The following is a 27,934-nucleotide window of genomic DNA, read 5'->3' on the forward strand; positions in this document are numbered from 1 at the left end:
TAATTTTATCTTTATTTCAGACATTTATAATGAATTATTTATAATTTATTATTATTATTATTATTATTTGTGTGCATTGCCGTAAATCATTGTCATATAGTACCTAATTTTACTATGAGTGATAAATCATAGCCTTTACTCGCACGGGTGAGGCCCTACAATATCGATCGCGAGCAAAGAGTTCGTTGAATTAGGGAAAATGGCTCGAGAGGCCCTTGTTGTCGAACACGAGGCCTCGAAGGGTTTACGGTGACAAACATTGAGGAGACACGCGGTGGCCCGCTTGGTGTGAGGTAGGCACGCGGGACCTCCGCTATTGTAAGGAGTGTGGATTTGGTGCCTTGGTTTGAGTTTCCTTTTCTGGTGAGTACTCACAAGTTGAGATCAATTAATATCCGCACACCGCTGTCTCCTGGCTTAAATAAGTTATTCTTTTACTGTCCAATTAAAATCACTATCGATTGATCGGGTCGATCCCGTAGCGAGTAAGGGTTATCATAAGGGAATATTTGTACCTGTCCCGAAAGCCGCGTGTTGGGTCCTCGATACGGCCAGCAATTTTTATAATTATTATTGTCAAATTAGGTTTATTATTTTGCGTCATTGACAATTATTATTGTCAAACATTAACTATCATTACAAGTATTATTTTCAAGCGCAATTCAGATTTAATATTCTTAAATTTTAATTACTGTTACGATTATTGTTTTGATTGCGGTTATTATTATTCTCGAACGCAATATTGTAAAATAAGTTGAAGAAAAATTTATATGTTAATCACGAATTCCATAAAGGATTTATTTTGTTATTTAAAGGATAAATTTAGTTTTAAGTAACTTCGTTTTTGAATAAATAATTTATTTATTTTTATTGAAATTTTCTGATCCATTCATAATTAATGTATGAAAGCTGATTCCCGGATTCTTTTCCTATGACTCATCTTCCTATCTTAGTTAAATAATCTAGGATATTAGCTTATAATTATTTAGTTATTATTTTTGATTCCAAATAATATACTAATCTCGACTTTGATTATTTCGTGATTTATTTTCCATTCTCATTAATTTAAATCGCTAATTGATCGTCCGGCGCGGCCTCTGGAATTTTTATTATTTTTGGTAATTTTCATAAAAAATTACCTGGCGTCCAAATGTGCACTAACCCAGCCTGAGGGGTTTCCGGGTTAATTTTATTATATGTTTAAAAAGGACGAGCGTAAAATACCCTACCCAGCCGATATCTCCGCCATCGGTCGAATTTAGTTAAATTTTGGGGAAAAGTATAGTTACACACTATTTTTTGAATTCTCAAACCGCAATAACTTTGGAATGAATGAACCGATTTTTACGTGGTTGGGGGCATTCAACGCAATCTTCTAAGCCTCATAAAGAATTTTTAAGTTTTCATTGATCGAACTAGGAATTTCGAAGTAATTCCGAAAAAACACTTATATCGGTTTTCTTTCGTTCACGATATCTCTCGAACGAATCAACCGATTTTGACCGGATTAGCGGCGATTGACATGGTTCTTTAAGGTTAAGAGCTGATTAGTCTTTGAAATTGATCGGTAGAGCCGTTTAAAAGTTATTCCAAAAAAACCACTTTTGAAAAAATTTTTTTTCTTATTAACTTCCCGCTAACAAAATTGAAAACTTTCAAAAATCGGGAAGTTATTGTTTTTACCCCGTTTTCCGAAAATCGAGTTTTCATCAGATCTCGACGTTATGAGGTCCTAGGAAGCTTTCCTGACTATTTCCGCGGTGATGTCACCGTGTCTGCCTCTCTGTATGTATGTATGGGTATGTATGTGTGTGTGTGTGTGTGTGTGTGTGTGTGTGTGTGTGTGTGTGTGTGTGTGTGTGTGTGTGTGTGTGTGTGTGTGTATGTATGTAAATCTCTCATAACTTTTGAACGGATCATCCGATTCGATCGAAATAAGCGGCGTTCTGAAGAGTTCCTTTACCCCTAGAATTCTGATACTAATTTATAGAATTCAAGTCGATCAATTTTGAGAAATCCCAAAAATAAAATTTCCAAAAATTCGTTTTTTTGAAATATCTTTTAAACGGCCGAACCGATCAATTCCAAAAACTAATCAGCTCTTAACCTATAAAAACCTCGTCGATTGCCACCAGTCCGGTCAAAATCGGTTGATTAGTTCGTGAGATATCGTAGTCGAAAAAAATGAAAAAAAATGTTTTTTTCAGAATTTCTATGAAATTTTCAGTCTGACCAGTTGACGCTCAAAAATTTTTCAAAGAACTCAGAAAACTTCGTTGAATGCCGTAAACCGCGAGAAAATCGGTTAATTCATTCAAAAGTAATTGCGGTTTGAAAATTCAAAAAATAGTATTCTACAAAACTTCCATTAGCCTTTTGAGCTCTAAAAGCTCAAAAGCACAGAACAGCAATTTATTTGAGCTCGGAGAGCTTAAAATTACACGAAAATTATATTTTTGAGCTCGAAGAGCTTAGAAAATAAGTGAATTGTTGAGCACTTAGGTATGGAGGTAGCGGAAAGTTGCAGGGATGGCCTTTAGGATCAAAAGTTTTAATAATTTTTAACTTCCCGTCGAAGATTTTCAAAAATCGGGAAGTTATTGTTTTCACCCCGTTTTACGAAAATCGAGTTTTCATCGAATCTCGACGTTTCGAAGTCCTAGGAAGCTTCCCTGACTATTCCCGCGATGGTGTCTGTATGTCTGTATGTGTGTATATGTATGTATGTGTGTATGTGTGTTTTTTTTTCTCTTTTTTTTCCCTTAGGGGGGGGGGAATCTTTTTTACGGATTCTAGGCATAGTTGTTTGGCCTGGATATGTGGCGACTCGACGCAGCGTCATACTAAAACTCGACACTAACGCCCCTACCCACTAAACCCTAAACCCCTTTTCCTTCTTTCCTCTAATCCCTCATGGAAACCGCCGTCAGGCATTACTTCGTGAAGGGAGGATCTAGCTACTGCTCTTCCTTCTGGTGGCTAAGGTGTTAACTACCTTCCTTCTATCTTCTGCTATTTGCTCTTCTTCTTTCGGTGGAACGCAAGTCTATAAGGACTTCTGTTGCAAATGTGCTGATGGCGTTCCAGGAGGCTCTTGATGACAACATTGCTTCTACTATTGTCTCTGGTTGGATTTTCTTCTTTAGGATCATCTCCAGCTCATCTCGCTGTGGGTAAAATCGTGGGCACTCAAAGAAAACGTGCTCCGCGTCTTCATTGATTCCTGGGCAGGACGGGCAATCCGGTGAATCATCATGCTTGAAGCGGTGAAGATACGTCCGAAAACATCCATGTCCTGACAACAACTGCGTCAGATAGTAATTGACCTCGCCATGACTTCGGTTTAGCCAAACGTCGATCTTCGGTATGAGACGATGTGTCCATCTCTCTGTTATCGCGGCGTTCCACTGCGATTGCCATCGTGCGATGCTGTTCTGCCGTTCTTCAGCTCTGAGTTCCTCGGCACTTTGTGTGGTTGTTCTCTTTCGTTGGTAAAGGTTCCGTCTTTCCTCAGCTAAGACTCTGAGCGGCAAAGTTCCGGAAATGACACACACTGCTTCCTTTGATATTGTGCGAAAGGCGCTTGCAACTCGTAGGGCACTCATACGATATATTGGTCCAGCTTTTCTCCATGAATCTTGCACCTCTGTGCGTCAGCCCAAATGGATATTCCGTAGGTGAGCACCGATGTGACTACTGATGACAATAGTAGTCTCCTGCTTTGCTTTGGGCCTCCGACGTTCGGCATCAATCGTGCGAGACTAGCTCTCACTACTGACGCTTTCGTACAGACGTGTTCCACTTGCTGCTTGAAGTTGAGTCGGGCATCAAGCATCACTCCCAGATATCGTATATGAGGTTGTGATGTGATTTCTCGGTCACCGACATTAATCTTAATTGTTTCAACTTCTTTTCGGCTGGTAATAAGCACTGCTTCGGTGTTCTGCTTGGCCAGTTGTAGGTTCACTGTATCCATCCACTGGTTGATCTTCTCAAAAGTGATGTCAAACAGATGTTGAATCTCGTCGAGGTGTTTGGCGACGATCACTGCGGCAACATCATCCGCATACGCTACCAGTTTGACACATCTTGGAAGCTTCAGTCTCAGGAGCCCGTCATACATGATATTCCACAGAAGTGGACCAAGAACAGAGCCCTGTGGCACACCACCGGTTATATCATACTCTTTCGGACCATTCTTTGTATCGTATTTCAGCACTCTATCTGTAAAATAGCTAATCACTAGTCTGCGAAGATATGTTGGCACGTTCTTCTCGTCAAGAGCTTGCATGATGCAGTCCCAATTAGCGGAATTGAAAGCATTTTTGATGTCCAAGGCAGCCACCAGGCAGTACTTCTTCGTTCCACCCTTCCATCTAGTTCCTGTGATTGCCTCTTTGACCGTATTAACAACCAGGTTGATCGTGTCCAGGGTTGATCGTCCTTTCCGGAATCCATACTGGTTGTCTGTCAAGAGTGGGTCGACTACTGCATCTATTCGCTGATGGATGATACGCTCAAATATCTTACCCGCCGTATCTAGCATGCAGAGTGGTCGGTAAGATGACGGTTCTTCTGGCGGTTTCTTTCCTTTAGGTAAAAGTACTAACCGTTGCTGTTTCCACTTACGAGGAAAAGTCCCCTCCTTGAGGCATGCGTTGTAAGCGTCTAGAAATAATGTTGGTGCTGCCTTTATGATGGTTTTCAAGGCTATATTAGGGATTCCGTCCAATCCCGGCGCTTTATTATTTCCTACCCGATTACAGGCCTCCAACAATTCTTCTTCAGTGACAGGTGGAATGTCGTCCAGTTCATCTTGCGTTGACTGATAATTGAGACTGTGTTGCTGTGGAAACAGCGCAGTGACGATTTTCTGAAGGAGTTGGGGACACGTAGGTGACGGCATTTGTTGTTTTTTCAGGTGCGTCATGACCACCTTATACGGCCGACCCCACACGTCTTTGTCGACCTCGTATATGAGCTCTTTCCAGCATCTTCCTTTGCTCTCTTTCATGGCCTTATTAAGTTCACGACGAGCTTTTTTGTACTCTGCGATCAGCACTGTAGAGTTAGGTCGTTGATAGCCACGCTGTGATATTCTTCTCTTTCGATGACACTCTTTACGGAGGTTCATGATATGATCATTCCACCAGTGTACCGCAGGTCTTGAATTCATAACACGTTTGCGAGGCATACTGGCATCACAAGTTTGTGTTACTCTCATCATCAGGGCCTTAGTATGTTCTTCTGCACATCCAGTCTCTATCGGATCACTATCGAGGGCTGTTAGCAATACTTCTGGGTCAAAAGATTTCACCTTCCAACCGACGGTGTTAAATTGCTTGATAGGCCCCCTGAGGTTCTGGTCGTTTGACGTTTCCCAGAGTATCGTATGATGGTCACTGGCAGTTCAGATGTCCAGTACCTTCCAGTTAGTGTTACCTTTAGCAAGGCTGGTACTGACAAAAGTGACGTCTACAATCGAGCTTGCGTCAACTTTGGTGTAGGTCGGCGTGTCACCACTGTTGAGCAAGACTACATCTAGTGTAGAAAGAGCTTCTAGCAGCTCTCTTCCTCGTGCATTAGTCTTCTTACTGCCCCAGTCCACTTCCCAGGCGTTAAAGTCCCCGGCTATCGCCACTGGATGATGTTGCTTCGCGTCCTCGGTCAATCGATCCAAGAAGTCAGTAAACTCAGCAATTGAGAGGCTAGATGGTGCGTAGCAGCTGTAAAAACGGATGCCATATACTGATGCTGCTACAAAGCCAGCGCTGCCATTGGTAGCTACACTCTGGAAAGGGAGCTTACCACAAGCCCAGATCACAGCTTTCGTGGTGATATCCGTCTCCCAAGGTTATCCAGCTAAATGTTTATGTGGCTCCGATAAAAGCACAACGTCGAGCTTTAATTCCCGTACTGTCTGCATAAGCACGTCATGCGCAGCTTCGCAGTGATTGATGTTAAGCTGCAGTATCTTCATGTTCGTTTATTTGTCAGCTTCTGGAGTGCTTCTTGGAAGATTGGGCATCGGCCAGAACCAGACCGGTGAGCAGTGTCTGAGAGCCAGGTTTTTCCGCACATTTCACTTTATTTGGGCATTGAGCAGTTCGATGACCTGTTTGCCCACATTTGATGCAAAGCCCAGATCGGTCGACTTCGCTTTTACATTGGGCAGTAGTGTGCCCAAAGTGCCAGCACTTATAGCATCGTAGTGGTGTCTTAACTGCTCTGACACGACAATTTACCCAGCCAATCCTTATTTTGCCTGTCTTTCCGAGTATTTTCTGCACTATTGCTGCTGGCAATCGTACCGAAGCAGTTTGAGTACCTCTGTAGGCCGGACGAATTTTAATGACATCTTCAGGTATTTCGTAGTCATTTCCAGCTGCCTCTTGTAAGGCCTTCCGGACATCGTCTTTAGTTGTTTCGTCGTCAATGTCCCGGATTTCAAGCTGTTCCTCTGGGCCTTTACAGATGACTTGCGCTTCTTCTTTAAGGATGCTCTTGATGGTCTTCAGCAAAGCTTGTCCTTTGTCTGCGGTCTTTCTGGAAAGCGTAATGAGCATATTCCCATCATTCGTCTTTTGAACCTTGTCAACGACGTCACGGGTCTGATCTGGTGGGACATCTTTTTTAATCCGACGCAGTATCTCGGCATATCTTGCCTTCTCAACGGGTCGAATAATTAAGGCATCTGGTTTGGTGAATTTTCGCGGTTTTTCCCGCTTAGGTTCCGGCCGAGATTTGTTCACCGGTTGTTTTGGTAACCGCTCTCTCGCTTGCTCCTTCTTCTCCTTCTTGGATTGGACCTTCTGCCATTCAGTCACCTCTTTTTTTCCGGCATTCTGCACTGCTGTGTTTTTCGGAGGGCTTGGTTTCAGGTCCTTTTTCTTCACAACTTGGCAGATCGTTGGGTCGGGAGAAGATCGATCTTTTCTCTTAGTTGACTTGCTGCTAGTTCTGCTTCTGTCTTCCCCGACTGATTCACCGTCACCTTCGGCTCCAGTGTCCATTGCTTCTTCATTCACGACAGTTGCTTGAATGCTTCTCTCCAGTGTAGTGCGAGAAGTGCGTCGTACTGTTAAACGCCATTCTTCATTAAGTTTCTTGAGTCTCTGGAGGGCATTGGCTACGCTGGTCGTATTGGTCTTAATCTCCTTGTAGATATTGACCTTAGATTGGATGAAGTCATTTAGCTCACTGGTCAGCTTTTCAAGGCGCTCCAACGCTTGCGACCGCTTCATTTCAGCGCTTGCTTCAATCGCTGCTTGTTGGGCATGAGGTCCGTGTTCACTATTGTTGTTTTCCTGAATTTTACTCATACTTTAAAATTCATAGTTGTCATAACTAGGAACGGGTGTACCCTCGGAGATAGTACTCCTACCCCAGTTCCCTGAGGCCTAGCCGACACTTAGCCAGTCCCGGAATACACGGACGGACTAGACTCGCTCGGAGCGGCGAAGATTCCGATCTCTAACACTCACTGCGTACTTCCTGATCAAGGCCCGAAGTGGCTGGCTCCTGATCCACTGCTGCAACTTACACCTCGGCAGAGCAAGCTCACATCAGCCGTGGCCTGCATCGTCGGAAACTACGACACGAGGTTCCGGTCACTCCCAGTGGGTCACAGCAGGGAACGATCGTCTTGTTAGGTCAGTTAGTGTGACCAACCCATTAAAGGGGAGTTTTGTCCACGGGAACGTATTTTATTTGGCTCCTGCCCTCTGTACCAGGTACAGCGAGCGTTCTCCCATCCGCTACGGGGAGACGCGCCTGGTAGCAGTTTCTCCTCTGCCCCAAGTGTGTGTGTGTGTGTGTGTGTGTGTGTGTGTGTGTGTGTGTGTGTGTGTGTTCAATCATGTAAACATCTTGTAACTTTGTAGCGGAATATCCGATCGAAAACGACTCGGAGAGCTCAAAATGGCCTGTAGGATCAACCGTTTTACTAATTGTTTTTTTTTTTTTTTTTTTGACAATACGACTTTCTTCAGTTTTGGTCTTTTTTTCACTGTAGTTTTCCATCTATTATAAGATTAGCAAACATTCTAATATTATTTAGTCTTTTGTAGTCTGGCTGTCCGCTTTTCACATCGTTTAAATGGAAATCATCAAGATAATCAATAATCACTAATTAATACGTGTGATAAAAAGTATTAACTATTATTATAGAAAATCATAAAAATAAAAAACACCAATAAATTTGAAAAAACATTTGCAACCTCAAAATACCGTTCTGCTTACGGTATATATGTGTATATATACACACTCGATAGTCTGGTTTCAAAACGGAACTTGGCGCCAGACTCTAGCGAGTCTGTTGATCTAAAAGCGGCTTTTGGTTTGTTCTAGAATCTTACTATCATCCTATTCAAAACTTTTCTACAAGTTATTTTTGGAGTCGTATCCAGATGGACGAGTGGAATTGTCTGATTTCTGTGAACTAAGACGTCCCAAGCTGTTACATAATTTTGAACAACCAGCTATTTTTATGGTTGAAAAATCGTATAATTTAACTCATTATCGTGCCAAAACTGGCCCTGTAGTCAATGCTTATTTTTTTTTACCAGTAATAATTGTGTTTTTGGATAAAAATCAATTTAAAAATATCGTTTTCAACGTTTATTTTTTTGAAAATGTATTTTCATTAGCGTGTTATAAAAAAATGAAGCACACAAAAAGCAAGTCTGAAAATTTTTAGTGAGCGCGATCTATGAACATATCATTAGAACTAGTCGAGCGCCTGTAAGTTTTGAGTCAAAATGTTTGCTGAGCGGCTAATACGGTAATTATGGTAACATTCATTCAGTTTAAATTAAGTTTATATTATTTAATTTTTTTTTAAACTGGGTATTTGCGCAGTGTCGATAAACAGTAAGACTTCACTTCGTAGTTTATCATAAATCGCATAAATCAAGCAATTGTTGAATAAAATATAGCGCATAGTACCATACTTAGATAATCGACATCTAGTGAGGGCAATTTTTTTAGCATACGTTTCCAGCCCTATGTTATGACTTAAAATGAGATCTTATACAGTTTTTTTTAGAGATTGGAAGTTTTAAGATTTAGTACCATTTTCATAGTGAAAGTAGCATCTATCGGTTATTCTCAATATACCAACTTTTAAATTAACCAAAATATAATTATAACGATTTAAAATTTTCAAACTTTTAAAAATTTATTACTGAGTTAACAAATAATGTTAAAATACGGATATTACTTATAATAAATGACCCGACTTTGTATTGATATTAATTTTAAAAATCTGTTCAAGTATTGATTCCGCTTTTACGGGGTTCAAGTATTGGCTATTTTACCTTAACACCATGCTGAAAATTTTTGAGAATGTTCAGAGAACTTTAAAATTGAAAAGAAAATTATAAAAACGAAAATGAAAAAATGATAGAGTTTTGAAAATTAAAAAATAGCTTATTTGATACGAAATATATTAAATATCTTTTTCAAAACTCTATAGCTTGATAAAAAATGGACGAAATCAAAAAAACTTCTTTTATTATCATTATTTTTCAATACAGTTTTCGAGAAAAAAAAAAATACAGAAAAATTGTTCCAAGCTTTCATCTATTTTTTAATGTAATTTTTCGAAAAAAAAACTCAAATTTTTTTTATGATTACCATTTTTAAATTTTGTTTTTATTGTTTATTTTTCAATAGAGAAGTTTCAATTTAGTTTTCACTTTAGTACATTCCATTTTTTTCCTTTGGCACAACTTTGTTTTATGATGAAAACAAACTCGTAACCAAATTTCATCCAAATCGGAAGGGGTCGATTCCAACTATTGGTTGATTTAACAGGGAATGACCCATATTTAACATGTTTTTGACGAATTTCAACGAAAAAATTAGCCAAATTTCTATGTCCTACATCAAGCGTTTGAAAAGTTCATTCATTTTGATCTACTATATTCCCGCAGTCCCGCAACGAAAACCCAATTTATTTGTTTTTTGATTCGTAAAACAAACATGTATGTAAAATTTCTGGTGTAACTAATTAAAAAATAAATTTATAAATATTACCAACTTGCAATTTTGTATCAAATTTATTATTCACTATCAATGTGACATTTTTCGTAGTAAAATTTTAATTGGCGTTACGCATGTAATAAGTGGAATCTTATAACTCTCCAACGGTTCATCAAGGAGTAAAAACGGAAATTATTTTTATAGGGAATTGATCACCCTCCAAAAAAGATTTCCTATGATTTTTTGATAAATTGAATCCTTCAAAGATTATTTAAGGTCAAGGTTCGGATTATACGAAACTGCGGGGTTCTTTAATTTTTTTTGTGAATCTATCTGACTAATTGCAAAATTTTACTTTAACGTTGAGAAAGTTATTTTTATCTCTTAGCAATATAATTTAATATATTATTGATTCTTATATGTATACCCTATTCAGTTATAGCGGCGAATACAAAAAGACAATTTGAAACTAAGATGTGTGGACTGTTCGATGAAAGCGAGATCTAGTATTAAAAATTTCGACTTAACAAGTTTTTCCAAAGTTTTAAAACAATACGATTTCGACAAAATCAAAATAAAGTCAGCGATTCGTATATAACCAGCCCAAGCTGGACATTTTCTGGCTATCAAAATTCACAATAGCTTGAAATTATCTTGTTTTGATGGACTATAAAATTATATGCATCAAAACATGAATTTTTTAGTCAAACTATATGAAAAAATACTTATTATTTTGAGTTAATACCTTAAAAACTTCAGAAAAAAAACCTGCGCCAATTTTCTCCATAAAAAAGTCATCCAACCTATTTAGAGATAAAACAGCATGTTTTAATGCTTGACAAGATGCACCAGTTCTTCTTTTGGCATTATTTTCTTGGGTATGGTCGCTATGACATTTTTCAACCAGACACAGTGAGTTGCTTTCAAATTCTGTAGGTCTCCAGGGATCTCGACATTTTTCTCTATTTTCATATTTTATTGGGGAAGACTGTAATTCTGTAGGTAAATCTAATGGCAAGAAGTTTTGACAATTGGTCTGAATAGTTTGATTATATTTTTCATCTGCTGAAGACATTGATACTAAATTAGAGTGAACTAAATGAAATTTTTTTTTATCTAAATTTGTTGGCTGAAAAATAATATTAGAGTGATCACCAGTTATAGAATCATTATTATGAATTTTTGAGTTGTTTTTATCACAATTTTTACATGAAATTTTATCAGATGTTATTGACTTCGCTGATTTTGATTTCAATATCTTACTTATGTGTTTATCTTTATTAATTAATTCAGTACCACTAGGCTTTTTGTTGACATGCATATTTTGATGTATTGGTAATTTTTTTGAAGTAGTAAACCACTCTTTACATGCATCAGCTGGTAAATATAAGTAATTCAAACCAGAGAAAGATGTTTCTACTATCGGTTCAGGAGCACCACTAGAAAGAAGATATTTTGATCTTGAATCATCCAAGAGTTTCGAACAATCGAGGTTAATTGAGCATTTATGAACACTTGAATCAATTATTGAGGATAATTTCGGTTGTGAAATAATTTTATTTGCTTGATTAACATTCAAGTTGTTGGAAAACTGAATATGATTATTGTAAACATTTTCTGATGTTAAACAATCAACTGTAACTGGATTATTCTCTTTGGTTTTCCAAGCCTTTAATTTTTTTTCATTACTTACAGTCGTATTTTCATCCACTGAAAAACATGACAAACATTTATTTGAAGTTTTTAACAACCCTTGTTTCAATTGTAATACACCAAGAGGTCCAGAAACGTTTGTAGTAGACGTATTTTCTAACATGTTTTTTTCTCTTTTAGTGCTAGAATTACTGTTATACAGTAAATTTATGCTGCAAAATAAGATACTACATTGTAATTATTGATTATCTTATTAAGAAACAAACGCATTAGTTTACACAATAATTCGTATTAATAATCTCAGCATTCATTTTCTAAAAAATGTTCAAATAAGAGTACCAAATTTTCAGAATAAATGGTAATAAAAAACACTTGATTACTCAACAATAACAATTGTCAAATTTAAGGAAAGTCAGTCAACTCGAGGCTTATTTATTTTAGTTATAATTATTATTCAGAAAGATTAAATTCACTCAAAATTGTCACTTAATTTTAATATAATCACAACATAAAAACTATTTTTTGAAGAAGTCACATTTGACATTTGTTAACGAATCATTTGAAATAAATCAATTTTCTTATTATAACACTATAAATGTTTTTTTGTAGAGCAATGTTTTTGAAAATCAACTACATACATGAATAAACAATTACACAGCATAAACATAGGAAGACGACGTGAATCTATTCGTTATTAAATTATTAACGATAACATTTCAACTGCAATTAAATATTGAAGTTTAAGATGTGGTTAGAATACATTTAAAATTCAGTATCGAAACTTATTGTCATTTTCAGTAATAATTGACAATGTTTTTAACTATAGAGAAAGTTGCTGACAACGCTAAACGGTGGCCAATATAGTTATAGAAAAAATAATAAAATATGATTGGTATTGTAATATATGTGTAAGTTAAAAAATAATTTTTCTCGATTACTTACTGCTTACTGGTAATTGATTTGGCTGAATAACCGGTAAAATGTATTTCCAATAGGCACCTGATTACATTTTGTTGTGCAGTGTGATGCCTCTAGATGCATCCACCAGGTGTCACTACCTGCCAGCGAAGCGCGAATTTAAATGTAATTTAGATTATTTTAAATATTTTATTAATTTATAATTTAAATAATGAAAACTGTCTAAATTAGAAAGTTTAAGTTTTATGTTGTAGAATATTTATTACCAGCTGACCTGGTGAACTTCGTATCACCTACAATATATTTTGTTACACCTTTCGATCAGCGATTATCAATCTTTAAACTCTAATCTACTTCGATGAAGAATAAATAGGGGAGAGGTGGTGCAATTGTAACAAAAAATTTTATTTTCTCCATTATTTTTGTTATTTTCATGATATTAAAATAAAAACCGGTGAGAAAGTTATAGTTTATAGTATCTGTTAAGTAACCGACTTAGTTAATGAATGAAAAATTGATATTAACTGATTAAAAAATCAATTTATTCAACTAAAGCCAGGGCCCAAGATAGCGGCACACATGGGTTGCAATTGTAACACGAAACGAAATAGATATTTTTCATCAAATTGCTTTTATTATATAGTTAATACATAAGATTATACTTTTAAACTCTTAAAGTCAAGTATATAAACTTACAGTATATCATATATTTAGATTTTTAATATAAATTATTGAACACTTATAGTTTACTAACAAACTACGCTATTTCAGAGTAGATTTGTGGCGCATCCAATTTGCGGAGATCCTATACACGACTCTGAGTGTTACAATTGCTACTCGTTCAAGTGTTATACAATTGACGCTCACGCTGAACTATCAATAAAAATCAATTTACAATAACAAAAATAGGTATATTCATATAAAGTCATATTGAATATTATTCTTAATATGTCTCATGAAGTATAAATACAAGTCCCGCATCATGATACCAGAAAACAAAATTGTTATTAAAAAGGTTGTGAAGCGTCAAAAGAAAGTTTTCATGCGTATTTTTAACAATTCCAAATATTTTGATATTAGACCAAGATTGACAGCTGTAACTTTTATCTAATTAATAAATCATCATTTTGAATGAGTTAAAAAAAGAATAATAATAATTTTTAGTTTTTTTAACAATTATTTGGTGAGTGATACAATTGCCCCTTGTTAAAATTGCACCACCTCTCCCCTACCCCGTACATAGATTATTTTTTTTTCTCTAGTTTATAGCAATAAAAATTTGTTTTTTATTCAATTTTTTTTTGGTACACTAGAATAATACTAGTTATTATTTTTAACATCAAAATTTCGGGAAAAAATAAAAAAATTTTCAAAAAACTCAGATTTATGATTTAAAAAAGACGAAAAAGTGGGTTATAGAATCGACGATATTTGAAAGAGATATTTCAACAAAGTCAAAATGAAACGGTAGTTTCATCAGAATTCATCAATGAATTTTGTGAATAAATAGAACTTTTGCCTCATGCTTTTATTGCAAAATCGCAAGCAATATTCATGCAATGTCCCAAAGTGGTTGATTTTGTATTTCGAAGTGTATGTTTTTTAATACAATTTTAATAACAATAATATTATGTATTTGATATTAATGAATCAGGTCCCAGCAAGATTATGAGGAAGTTGAACTGGCGTGACTTCCAACCGTGCGAAGCTGGCCTCGGGAGGTGAAAAGGAGTTCGGGATGAACTCGTGGACTCGGTTTCGAGTAATTTTTTACTCGTACACTCGTTTGCTCGTCCGCTCGTTCGCTCGTTCGTTCGTTTCAAATATGATCTGTAAATCGAAGTGAACAATGTAGCTTGTTGTGAGTTTGAATGAAGATTGCGAGAGATTGACAGTGGATAGATTGTGGAGAGATAGTGGACTGTATGATCGAGTAATGATTTGAATTTGAGATTCAGATTTGCGAATAGGATTGCATTGATTGGATGAAATTTATGTGGAGTAGAAGAGTGAAAAGAACTCGGTTTGAATAGTTGATTTGTATAGATTATATAGTATTGTAATCTCGATAATTGTGTGAATTTGATGTATGTAATGGGATGCAACTCAGGAAGGGCTCAAAATGACACTGCACATGAACAGTTTGAGAACTTGCTCGTGAAGTCTCAACTCAACTCAAACTCCGTATTGTATTATGCAAGGAATGTGAAATATGTGCAGCATCACAATGAGCGTATCGTAATTGAATATGAATTGGAAATAGTAACTCAGCTCCGCACCGGTGGGCGGTTTAGGGCTGAATGCTGGACCGACATCCTCCCGACACTGAGGGAAATGTATTGAATATGCATGCAAGTATAAATTGGATTCGTACCTTTTTGGTATTTTAGGTTTACTAAAATACAATACCATGTGCTGCTTGAGCTCTTAAATGTTTGATGAATGTATTGATGTAGCGGTTTAAGCTCGTGGCTGTAGAGTTGTGGTGATGGTGGTGAATCGACGTCGTGGTGAACTTCAATCACAGATTGATGAAAAGACACTGATATTTCACCTCGAAATTCACTTTAAGTGAAACTCAGCGATTAAATGATGTGAATGTAGATCGTAAAAATTGGTACTTAGTTAAAAGACGAAATGCTAAGAAAGAAGATTCGATTTAAACTTGGAACTTGACTGAAATTGACGTAGTTGTCGCTCAGAGAAATCCTTTTGGACTGACTCTTTTGGTAGTATTTTGTGCCCAACAGAGTACAGAGACTCTTTTCATTTTATTATTGGGGGTACATTTCCGAGAAATATTGTTAAGAAAAATACGTTGACAAAAATATTACATATATAAAAAAAAGGGAAAGTTAAAACGGAAAATATTTTAAATCGAACCAGATGAGCGCTCGGGTTACGAAGAGAACAAGAGACTGTATTTATATGACCTCAACGGACAGAGTCATAAAAGTACTTGAGTCTAGCGACCCGCATGCATGTGTCCAAAAACTCACAGCCGAGAGTAATAGTACATTAAGATACGAGTGGCTTAAATGAGCAATTATGACACGGCGTGAAGTTAGCGCACGAGCGAAGCGAGCTAACACGCCGTGAATGATCGCTCATTTAAGCCACGAGTATCTTACACTATTTTGTAGCACCTAAACTCGTCTTCAGTTTTATTCACATTTAAATATAGCAATTAATTAAGGAAAAGCAAAAATAGTATATCATGCATAGCAGGACCGCAAGCATTCCGAATAAATAAAATTTAGAATGCTAAAATAAATAATTGCTTAAAAATAGTCTAATAGTATAATCTAATTGTAGTAATCGACAACGTCACACGAGTTGCACATACTATTTTTTATTACAAATGCGGCGATATATGTGGGCCCAAAATCTGGGTCCAGGGGCAGAGCCCCGGTGGGGTCCAGGATCCCCCCCCCAGTCCCAAAAAACAAATGAAAAGTTAAAAAAAAAGAAACAAATATATATCAAATATTAAATCCAAAGTGATTAATATTAATTAACAAAAAATAAATTCACACATTGAAACAATCAATACATAAAATAAAATAACATTAAATTTAGCTGTCACTTTATAATTTTTTAATTTTCTTAAAAATGTTAATTTCCACTTTCTATTTATTATTAAAATCATAAAATTTAAAATCTTAAGGGAGTATTCTACTGTAGAGGCATGAATTTCGCCCGGTTTTAGAAGCGCTGTACGAAGGAAACAAAAAATATTTTTATAATCAATTTTTTTATCATTTGTTTATTGATGTTTTATTATTACATAAAAAAATTATTAAAAAAAAAAAATTAAAATTGACAAAGTTATGAGCAGTCACTACAAGGGATCAGATCTGGGGAGACATGTCTGGCCCCCACTCCTCGACCCTGGCGCCGGTGTTTTCCCTTCCCCCTCCATTGGGTCCAGGGGTTTTCCCATCCCCACCAGTGGTTCAAGGGGATTCCCTGGGCCTAGTGGAAGGGAATTCCCTGCGGTAGTCATGGGTCCTCGGAGGACTTTTTCACGCCTAGGGTGGTTGTTTGTTTAGCGGCGTCTTAAGATGTATGCAGGTGTAGCTTGGGGAAGGGGGGGGTAATAAACATTTTTGTAGGTCATAAAATGATATGAAAATTTTTGTGGGTAGGTACCTCCCGTCTAGGGTGGTTAAACAAGAATGAACAGGTTGATATTTCGTTTTTTTTCTTCTATTTATCAGTCATCCTTGCGTGGGTAGTTGTATTATAACAAAAAAAAATGGTTCGGTCCCAATGTAGTAAATGTGTGAGTGCAGAAATGTTAATTAGCCGAAAAAAAATAGAATAAGTAGAAATAACCTTCTAAAAATAATGTACAAAAGTACTATTCGTAAAATATGTATCATTAAAAATCGCGCAAATTATTCAAAAAATACTTGTCTTCAGTGTATAAACGGTGTTAAAAAAGTTCATGTTTCTAAATGGGAGTTCTCAGCTGAATCCGAAGATGATATGAGTTACTTTGAACATAGGATTGAAATACCAAGAGTATGTGTACCAGAAAATTTTACCGAAGAAAAAAATAGCTGGGAAATCAAGTATCATCCACCATCACTGAGAAGTTTAGCATGTGTTACGATCCTTTCGAATACTGAAAAGTTATCCACTTGTATTGATTTAGGATATCTTGGTAGTATAATGGCATTTAGTTCTACTACTAAAGTATTGGCTATGTCACGTAAATTTGATCCATCATTCGTCACTGTACGAACATTATATGAGGTTTTATTATGGCAAATACCTTGTTATTTGAAAAACTACGATTATTTTCCTTTTTACCCTGCCGCACTTTATTATCGTGGTAGTGCGATAAGCGCTATACAATAAAATCTTGGAGGGTGGTCGTAAAAAGATGTTGATTGTAGTGCACCTGCAGGAAAAGTTGTTAGATACCCCTTCACACCCCTTACTGGAAAAAATAGTTTTCAGCGTTAGCTGGAAATATGAGATTAGAGCTAAAAATAGTGGTAAAGAGGGAGTAAAAATTTTGGGAACATCCGAGGAGCGGAAAAGGTCCTCAGTAGTAATTTTCTAGTTGTGAAGTTAAGAAGACAAAGTGTTAAAAAAAAAATGGATACCTATTAGCATGGATACACTGAATATGGTATGGAGGAAGCCGTCAGGGCATTGGAGACATCAAAACCAGAACTTTTTGAACCGTTTGATAAACGGCTGACTAATACAACAAATGAATTTATTCACGACATACGGAGGAATTTCTCAGCTGAACTCAACATCGATGACGGTGATATTCGCGCTGAATACACTCATCAAGGTAAATGATAAAAAACTTTTAATAATGATAATTATTTATAATACTAAAAAAAATTAATTTTATTTTTTTTTAATTACTTTTACAGGACAAAGTGGGCTCGCTGATTTCATTGATCAAGGAGTCGAACAGAAGTTTTTTAATATCGTGAAAAAATTCTTTTTCCAACGAAAAGGTAAATTTTTAACACAATACCATTATATTATCACTTATTGATTACATTTTTAAACTTATCGGATTTGATTTCAGAATGTACGATTGACAAATAGGAAGAAAAAGGACAGGAGGAAGAAGGAGATTCACAAGCAGACTTCTTCGATGAGGAGGATTCGTCGCCTCTACCCCTCCATAAAACAGGTATTTTATTTTCACAATACCATTATTATAATGTTATAAATTAATTAACAAAATATAATGAAATATTATTGATTTCATTTCAGAAAGTGCAAGTGCTCACGAGGAAGAGTGCTTTCAATCCACCTACGATGAGGAGGAGGAGGTGGATTTGTCATCTCTGATAAATTTAGAGTACTTCACCCCGTCACAAAATTGGCTCATAACAGATGCTTTGAGAAAATGTGAAGAGGAAAAAATACTTCCAATCCATTTGCCTGAAGCGGAGATTCCGATCATAACAATTAATGAAGATATCCCGCTAATTACTTTGACTGGAGAAGAAGATAAAAACCTCATCATCAAGGAAAAATCAGCTCTCTCGCAGGAGGTAGACAATGCCTTAAAAGAGTACTTTGTGGAACAAAATCTCAAGAAGAGGAAGAACATCACAATATTAGATGATAATATAGTAAATAATAAATTTGTAATGTTTGAGAAAAAACCCAAAATTCAATAATAATAATAATAATATGTATTTCTGTTTAAATAAGATTCATCTAAGATAGAATCTCAATAAATATTACAATTAAAAAATGAAAATCAATTTGTTTCTTCATTTATTAGTAATAAGAACCTATTTTTTTTCTAACTATAATTATAATATATATATATATATATATATATATATATATATATATATATATATATATATATATATATATATATATATATATATTAAAAGGCTAGAAGGAATAAGGGTTTTTTTTTTTCAATAATAATAATAATAATTTTTCATTAAAATATTAATTATTTATTTTTTAAAGATAATATATAAGTTTACAAAAAAAAATATTCTTAATCGCTAAATTACATTTTTCAAATATTAATCAACACTTGTTTGATTGCATGCTAGACCTTTACCAGTTAAATTTTTAAAGGGTCTCTTTAATTTATTTTTATTGTTAAACTTTTTTCTAACAACGTTCTTAAACATTTTCAATAGTATTCTATCGTTTTGTTCTATGTTGCCATTAAACAATTTACAAAATGATGATAGGGAGTTGTTGTTAGAAAGCCAATGCAAGACAACAATACAATATTGACCACAATAATTAGAACCAATGTTTTGTAAATGTTGTTTGTTCCATCGGTATTTTCTGCAGTTTCTATTAAGTCGTTGAATAAATCTATGATCACTTGGTGGGAGTCCGAAGCTGTCAAAGTAGATCCCGTCTCCATGTTTGTTAACGAAGAATGCGACCCAGTGAGTTCTCGGTTTTGTGTGATCATCGGTATTGGCGATGATTGAACACGGTTTAGGCCAGATCCATGGGATTTTGTCTGCGGGATAGACTCCTCCAACGGTTGCATCGGTATAAGGTAAAAGTCGTACTAATTGAAGGGTGTCCATAAAATTGTCTGTACAGTGTAGTATCGCACAGAATACTGATTTATTTTCTTAAAACTTTTAGTTATATACTCTTACTCAACATTAGTAATACAAATATGATTCTCATTATATAAAAGCATGTACTATTTTCTTTCTAATTATAATCCACTATAACCTGGCGCGATGAATCAATTTCCAGAATGTTATATCAAACTCTAAGTATGTAATACAGTTTACATTAACGTCAAGAGCTTTAGCAAAACGTACTTCTAGCCTCAAACTTCCGTTCTTAACTAAATTCCAATGAGAAGCCAGATTTGCCGACAGATCCGGTGTTAAATCAAAGGCATAAAAAGTGTATCCGTACTGATATTCCATACGCGAGATCCAAGGTCCTGTGTTTCCAAAGTGAATGCCAGTTCCACTAAACAATGTGTTAAACGCTTCTACTTCAGAATAATTGTCCCTACCAAAATGGGGTTGTAACGCCCTACCCAACACTTGTTTTCCATCAATGTATAAACAAAGATAGTTTAATGAAAATGTTTGAAAATTGAAGGGATGTTTTTTGGAGCCGTTGTAGGCACGATTATCCACAAAACCAATAATTATTCTTTTAGGTAGTTGACCAAGTACGACATTATCGATGGTATTTCCGAGTATTCCTTGAGATAATACAAATGATTTTACTTCAACCCTAGTTAGCGGATACTTTGCAGTTGTTTGTCCCAATGTTCTTGCATGAGCTATTAAAATGCTTGGGTTAATTTTCACTCTCCTTGTAATGAGCATAGCCTCCAAAATCTTGACCACGTAGTTATTTTCACTTGCATTCATAAGACAAAATGTGTTTTTTGACCGGATTAATCGTATTCTCATTTCGACTCCGTTAAGTAAAAATTTATCTTGATTAAAAATATCACAATGTAAATGACCCATCATTTCAAACTCTTTTCCTTTTGAAGTGTATGTCGAACGATCCTCTAGACCACGATTTTTTGTTTTCTTTAGATTATCGAATTCTCCCATTGTATCCATATTCCACAACCCCATCTTAAGATGAGTACTTTTTGCATCAACTCCATAATTTAAAATTGTTTCTAAGTAAGCTCTATAAGCGTAGGCATTATTAGGTGGTGATACCGTTTTTTGATTAAAAAAGACATCCACTTGATTAAACATTGAATGCAGAAAATTATTTACTGGACCCACAAAATCTTTTTCATCTACTGAACCCTCAGGTTTTACAATTTTTGCTTTAATTTTTATCATAGTATGCGATAAGTCAATGTATTCTTCGCTATGTTCAGGTACAACGAATTCTATTGGAGCATCGTCTGACAAAGATGCCATAGGGTTGTAATATGTCCATTGTGATTGTTCAATACTTGTTTGTGTAGGAGGTAGTGTGAATAAATCCAGTTCTGATTTTGCACACTCCTCAGAGTGAGAATGTAAGAACGACATTTTTATTAATTAAATATATCGTACACTTCACGTTTTTTAGATTTTTTCACTTTACGTTTATTTTGTTTTGAGGTTTTATTTTTTTTGCTAACTTTTTTTTTCTTAGTAATCTTTTTCTTACTACTACGCTTCCGCACTCTCCCACGGTTACTTGCTTTATGAGTTATTTTACGTATTTGCTGTCTTTTATACCCCGATCCACGCATTATCTTATCCAATTTTTCTGATGCCTTTCTTTTAAGTCGAATTCCTGTTTCTGTTAGTCTATGTTCCAATGATTGTTTGAAAGGAATTTGACCTGTTGTGACATCACTCAATACATTCATACCTGCATGAAGAGCCTCTTTTCCTACAGCTCGTACCGCTTTACCGAGAAAAGGGACAACTCTGCGGAAGAGTCCTCCCAGGAAAGCACCTATACCATGACCGTGTTGATAAGAACCAACATAAACTTTACCAAATCTATTATATTTTTCGATATATCCTCCGCCTGCCTGATTATTATAGTATTCAATGTAATGAGACATTTTTAATCGATCCTTTTGAAATGTAGTGTAACATTCAACGGTCCGTACGCAAATGGTACTGGATTTCCAATGTTATCCCTTATATCTATTTCAATTGTCCGAAATGAATTTGACAAAACAGGAATATAATTAGGTGAACCATAAGTATTGGTCACTGTCATGCCATATGAGTATGAGCTCATGTCCAAAGGAACTATGCGTAACAAGGGAGTAGTTACATCTCCGGTTACGTACGGTGAACAGATATCAGAATAAACAAAAAGACTACTAAGCAAACCTCTTATCAGACTGAAAGGTCTTTTACTTATATTTGTAAATTCGTAATTTTTTCCATCTCTATCACCAAGCACGAATTTTTTCTTCTTATTTTCATCAATATAGCGATCAAAACCTAAAATATCTAACAGAGTATCCGATAGTAAAAGACGGTGACTAGTGGTTTCACAAAACGATGGTGTACATATTCGTTTTACTCTAGTAAATCCTGAATTATCTATTTCAAAAGAAAAATGGTTGACGGTTGGGAGAAGAGAATTCAAAGTAGATATAAATTCATTTCGATTCGTATAGAGGCCTCGTGGAAAGTAATAATCATTATGCATATCAAATTTTCTTACACCAGCAGTCATTAGATATATTTTACCGTCTTCTACCGTTTGAATATGAAGAAAACTTGTTGGAAACTGTATTTCTTTTAGTCCAACGACCCATTTACCTTCCAATGTAATATGTTCAGGTAACATAGTTGTATAATGAGTAGCTGTATTATCTGAGAAGTAATTCATACTACTGTCACTTGGTAAAACCATATGAAACTCTGTATTATTCATTCTGATATTGTTGATGCAAGAACCCAAGAATTAAATTTATCTGGATATCCTTGCCACTTGACAAAATATTGTTTGTTTTTTCCTTTTCCTTTTGTCTTAATTATCTTTTCTATTATAAATTTCTCTTTTTCAAGATCCTTATTCGCACACGATAACTCTTGTTCATAAAAAAAGCCATCAATGTCTTCACCAATTAAATCTTTTATTTCATAAATAGGGATATTTTGTCGAAGCTTTGATTTTGTAACTTGAAAAATTTCTTCAGTATATCCAGCCTCATATCCTTTCTCAAAGACAGACTTATATTTACTAATGCGTACGTAGTCATTCATCTTATATTTAAGGGGTTTTCGGCGTGGTTTTATTGGTTTAAACTGATTTCTAATATTATCCCATGCCGTTTTAGCATTATATATAGTCTCGGCTGATGGTTGCATTTTAATTGAACTATGCTTTGTATTATTATACGCTTTAACTAATTGTTGTAAAATATCTATAAAACGATATGTTTTTTTGTGAGTAAAATATCGCCACATGCGTTCTTTTAATGTTCGATTTACTCTTTCTACCACTGCACATTTAACATCTGGATTTCGCGCTGTTCGAAAAATTATATCTTTTGATTTTAAAAAATCCTGGACTGTACCGGCTACAAATTCTTTTCCTTTGTCTTTTTGCAGAGTTATTGGTGTACGCCCTTTATTACGGTCAAAAATATTCTTAAAACCTTGTAAAACTGATTTTGCTGACTTATCTAATAAGGATTCAACCCATACGTATTTACTTAGGACATCTATTACAACTAGGATAAATGAAACACCATCATTATAAGTTTTTAAAGATTTTATTTCTACAAGATCAGCCTCCCATACATCATCTATATTTGACACATTATAATGTAATCTTGGAAATTTACGTCTAGTAGGTCTATGTCTTGTGTAAGCATCTTGACCAGTTAACCAATCATTTATTTTTTCTTCAGGTATATTTTTTTTGAATTTTTCCACTAAATTACGTGCTCCGGAGTATGATACAGGGTTAGAAGGGTTATAATATACTCCTTTTCAAGATTTTTTTCATCTACAAGCGAAGCCATTTAAATGAATTTTTATACAATTGTTTTTTATTGCCACCGTTTTGTAAAGTATTGTTCGTTAAGGATAGAAAATTTTGAGAATTTCCTGATGAATCATTACTTTTCATGTGTCGCTTAGGAGTAGAGGTTCTAATAGGTAATTTTTTTATACTTTGTAAACTTGTATTCCAAAAGCTACTATTCCCTACAAATTCTCGTGGAGTGCTGATTTCTTGTAAAAATGAGGCAAAAAAATTTCTACCTGTAGCCTTTACAGTTTTTCTATGACATACAGCATCATTTATGAGGTCAACTATATTAGCACCTGGTATTTTACGGTCATCCAAAGTAACACTTCCTTTATTATCCCACTTTAACCGTTCACCATTGTCTACAGACTCAATATGACGCAGAATATTTTCCGCTGCTGTTTGGTATGTTTTTGGAACACCATTTACTATGTCAGAAACTTTATACGATTTATTTTGTTCAGCATTACTATTATTTATCGATATATTACTAATTTCTGAATCTCTATTAATGCCAGAAAAATCAGCAGTTTCAGGAATAACTTCACTATTTTCAATTTTTTCAACAGTAGAATTACCCTCATGGGGTTTGTTCTTGAAAAACAAATATCGTCTCAATAGTTCGGAATATTGTTTTAATTTATTGTTATCGCTAATATTTGACGAACTTTCATTTAAAGTCTTAGACAATTCGGCATCAAGACGAGAAAGTGGATCCCCCGGAGTTTGAGATGTAGGCAGATATTGTGTGGAGAGAGCAGTTAACACTTGTTCAAAATTTTTTGCTCCAGATTTCAATTTATCAATATCCTCATACGGAATAAGTACCATCTTTTTCGCATGTTCCATAATTTTAGAAGAGATTTGACATTAAAGTACTGAGCAAGGGACCTAGTAGCATAGGCAAAAATGCTCCTCCTTTTTGATTAATTAGTTTTTTTTTTGTTGAAATATTATTATTTTTAGAGCTCAATTTTCGTAGAATAGTCTTATGTTTAGAAAGTAATTTTTTTTCAGAATCTTTTAGAGGAATGTTTCCGTATAAAATATTTAAACAGCACTCGCAAATAACACGAATTAAATCTTTTTTCGCGTGACGGAGTATTGCGCGATGTTGAGCAGGTGATGCGTATACAAGCGCTTGAAGTAAAGTTGCGTTTTTACGACCAATAGCTTTCCTTGCAGAATGTCTGCTTGAAGATGGTCTTTCTCCAGCCATCACAGTCGCATAACTGGAACATTAGATTGAGATGCACTTCCCTTTATATCATTACCTTTGCGTGAAATATAAACATAATGATAAGGATCTGACGGAAAAATAGCTGATCTAAACCGACAATTTTCAGGGGTTGATTGTTTAAGGTCCAAGAGTAAGTACCCGTGGGGTTTCGAGGTAGCATCAAAATAAGCTTCTTGTAGAAACTTTGGATTCTTCGGATATACCTGATGAGCTAAGTGAAAAATTTGAGCTCTGTCCCTGGGATTCTTAAATACTACAATGTAATTTGTGTTGAGTGAGATATCCCGCTGTCCTTTTCCCTGGTGAAATAAATTTTGGGACAAAAACATGACACTTAAATTTTTATGGTGACTACCCTTGGTGAATAAATAAACTATCGATCCATTTGACGATTCTCGCATTAGATCATCTACTACCACTAATTTTGCGAGATTATCATCAAAGTCACCTGATTGGGGTAATCCTTCTCTAAATTCTACGAATGACTTGTCATAGTCATTGTATCCTTGTTGCCATTCAGCGTAATAAAATATTACTTTGTTAAATTCAGTATCACAAATTTCCCTAATCTCTTTTAAAAAACGTTTGACGAAAAAAGTTTTTCCACAACCAGTTGGACCACAAATCATAACTGTGAAAGGATGTTTCCACTTTGGGTCCATTTTAATTTCTGAAATAAAACTCAAGTTGCAAAAGTATTTATACGAAAGGGAACTTAAAGATAATTATAAACACTGTTACGTTTTGGCAAATATTAAATTTATTAAAAATTTTATTAATTAATATTTAAAATAATATTTGATTAAAATAATAAATTAATCGTCATTTGAGGTATCTCGTAACGGAAATACCTCGAGATAACAGATTTCTGAAACGTCAACGCAGCCCAGTAGACTGAACAGTCTACGTTGTGGGACTTGGACTGCGTTGATGTTCACATAGGGTAACCTGAGATGCAACGTCGCTAAAAGTTGTTATAAAAACCCAATGTAATTAATATTTTTTTTTGATTCATTCTGTCTTCAGACTTCATCTGGAGCAGTCAGTCCTCGGACTTAACAGAGGAGTAATCTCTGCTGGTCCGAGGCTGAACCTGCCTAATCCTTTTCAAATAAATTCTATTAATTGTCAATCATTTAGTATGGATATTTATTAAAACCTCATTCCCCAGGGTGTAAGCGCTTTTATTAGCCGTTTTCCACTCTGGTGAAATCGCCGAAGCGCTAGCCAGCGTTTAGGCACTCCAAAATCACCTACCTGAGGCAGGTTAATTGAAAATAACATAAAATTTTATAAACTTAAATTTTAAAAGTGAGTTCGCGGATTAAACCAGTGACACGACCCACCTGGAGTCTATTGACATCCTAACGAGGTCAAAATCTGGACTTAAATAATTTTTAAATTAATTTACCAAAATTTGAGAACGTAACAAACACAAAATTTCAATTTTTCAGTTTATTAAAATATTTATACAAAAAATATTTACACAAAAAATATTTTAAAAAATTATAAAAAATATCGTACTTCACAAAAAAAAAAAAAAAAAAATCGTAAGGTAAAAGCCCCAATATATGATCATGTACCAGTATATGATCATATATCGGGGCTTTTACCTTACTAAAATTTTTACAAAAACTTTTTTCTTATTTCTAAAATTTTTCTAAAAACGTTTTTTTTCTTACTACTAAAATTTTTCCAAAAACTTTTTTTTTCTTACTACTAAAATTTTTCCAAAAACTTTTTTTTTCTTACTACTAAAATTTTTACAAATTTTTTTTTCTTATTACTAAAATTTTTACAAAATTTTTTTCGTATTACTAAAATTTTTACAAAAACTTTTTTCTTATTACTAAAAATTTTTTTTGTCAAACTTTTTTTTTTTCTTATTACTAACATTTTTTTCTTATCAAAATTTTTAACAAAAAAAATTTTTACTCATTCAACAACAAAACGTTTATATAATATAAGTATTATTTTCATTTAATTTATTCTCGATCTTTTAAACCCATAAGGGAGACTACCTGTTTTCCCTATTGTACGTCTTTTAGGACCCGTAACCCTCACTATTTTCGTGTCGTTTGTTTTTGTTACGACTTGATGGTATTCGTCTCTACGAATAGATGAAAATCTTACTGTAATTCCATTTTTTTCATCTTTTTTTTCATCTGCGTTTTTTCCTTTGTTTATTATATCTTTAACGATCAGATCATGTATCGTTTTATAATTTATTAATTCTGATGTTGACATATTTAATCTTACCCCTTTCAATTTACAGCATGCAACTTTGTTACCGTCATTTCTTTGTACTATATATGCATAAAATTTGGGACCACCAGATACAAATGATGAAATGTACGCGTTTTTCCCGTAATCTTTTACTAATTCATCAGTGAGATCTCCTAAAAAATCTCCTGTTGGTAAAACTTTACTTTTATTGTCTGTAACATAAATAACAGAGTCAGTGTCATAATACAAAACCTGTTTTTCGAGCTCTTCTAAGTAACTATAAAGTTTTAACCGGGCCTGTGCTGTTGTGAAAGCTGCAATTGCTACATTTGCCCGATTTGAAGGAGTATAACATTCAATATTATTCAACCAACCAATATAAATAGCATCTTGGTTGATGGGGACAAATTCTTTTACTTCTACCTCCGGGTTAAAAACGATATCGCAAAATTCCTTGTAATCTTTAACAATTGATTTTTTTTTTCATATTTTCGCTTGATTTTAAAAAATGTATTTATATATTTTTCAAATAATCCACTACTATTTGCATCATTAGGATCATATTGAACTGTCTGGTAATCCCAAATTTCATAAATTTCCCTAATAAGATAACCTTTATCAACTGCTTTTTGAAGCTCGCATGATACCCAGGTACCGTGAAGCTCTCGCTCTGATTCGTTATCATGAGGACAATCCATTTGCAATTGTTCTTCGCAACATCTCATACATAATGGGAAAAATAATTTATTGTGCATACGCATAGGTAAAACCGGATGATATAAATGTCTGGGAGGTAAAACTCTACACTTGATTATTCCCTGTACATAACCCAGTAAACACGTTTACGTCAATGTGACGTCAAAATGACATTGGGCTATGTCAGGATTTACGTAAGATACAAGTCACGAATGAGTCATATGTGACTCATTATTTCACACTTCTTGACGT

The 27,934-nt window shown here is 34.8% G+C and overlaps 3 protein-coding genes across 3 annotated transcripts in view; all 3 read right to left on the minus strand.

Moving 5' to 3' along the window:
• Window positions 1-11,909, minus strand: part of LOC123262179 (serine/threonine-protein kinase DDB_G0283821) — a 33,937-nt gene extending 22,028 nt beyond the window's left edge. Inside the window, exon 1 of the mRNA XM_044724312.1 lies at window positions 10,730-11,909. Within this exon, the coding sequence (XP_044580247.1) occupies window positions 10,730-11,800 (1,071 nt within the window). The 5' untranslated portion in view covers window positions 11,801-11,909. The remainder of the gene's footprint in view (window positions 1-10,729) is intronic.
• Window positions 11,910-19,760: 7,851 nt separating this feature from the next.
• Window positions 19,761-21,586, minus strand: LOC123261341 (uncharacterized protein F54H12.2-like). The gene is made up of 2 exons (XM_044722930.1): window positions 21,152-21,586; window positions 19,761-21,032 (listed from the first exon to the last, which is right to left on the minus strand). Exons 1-2 carry the CDS (start codon window positions 21,584-21,586, stop codon window positions 19,761-19,763), a joined length of 1,707 nt encoding a protein of 568 aa, XP_044578865.1.
• Window positions 21,587-22,412: 826 nt separating this feature from the next.
• Window positions 22,413-24,351, minus strand: LOC123261342. The gene is made up of 2 exons (XM_044722931.1): window positions 23,754-24,351; window positions 22,413-23,293 (listed from the first exon to the last, which is right to left on the minus strand). Exons 1-2 carry the CDS (start codon window positions 24,349-24,351, stop codon window positions 22,413-22,415), a joined length of 1,479 nt encoding a protein of 492 aa, XP_044578866.1.
• Window positions 24,352-27,934: the final 3,583 nt, after the last annotated feature.

The sequence above is a fragment of the Cotesia glomerata genome, linkage group LG3 (assembly GCF_020080835.1).
Source record: "Cotesia glomerata isolate CgM1 linkage group LG3, MPM_Cglom_v2.3, whole genome shotgun sequence".
Taxonomy (NCBI): Eukaryota; Metazoa; Arthropoda; class Insecta; order Hymenoptera; family Braconidae; genus Cotesia; species Cotesia glomerata.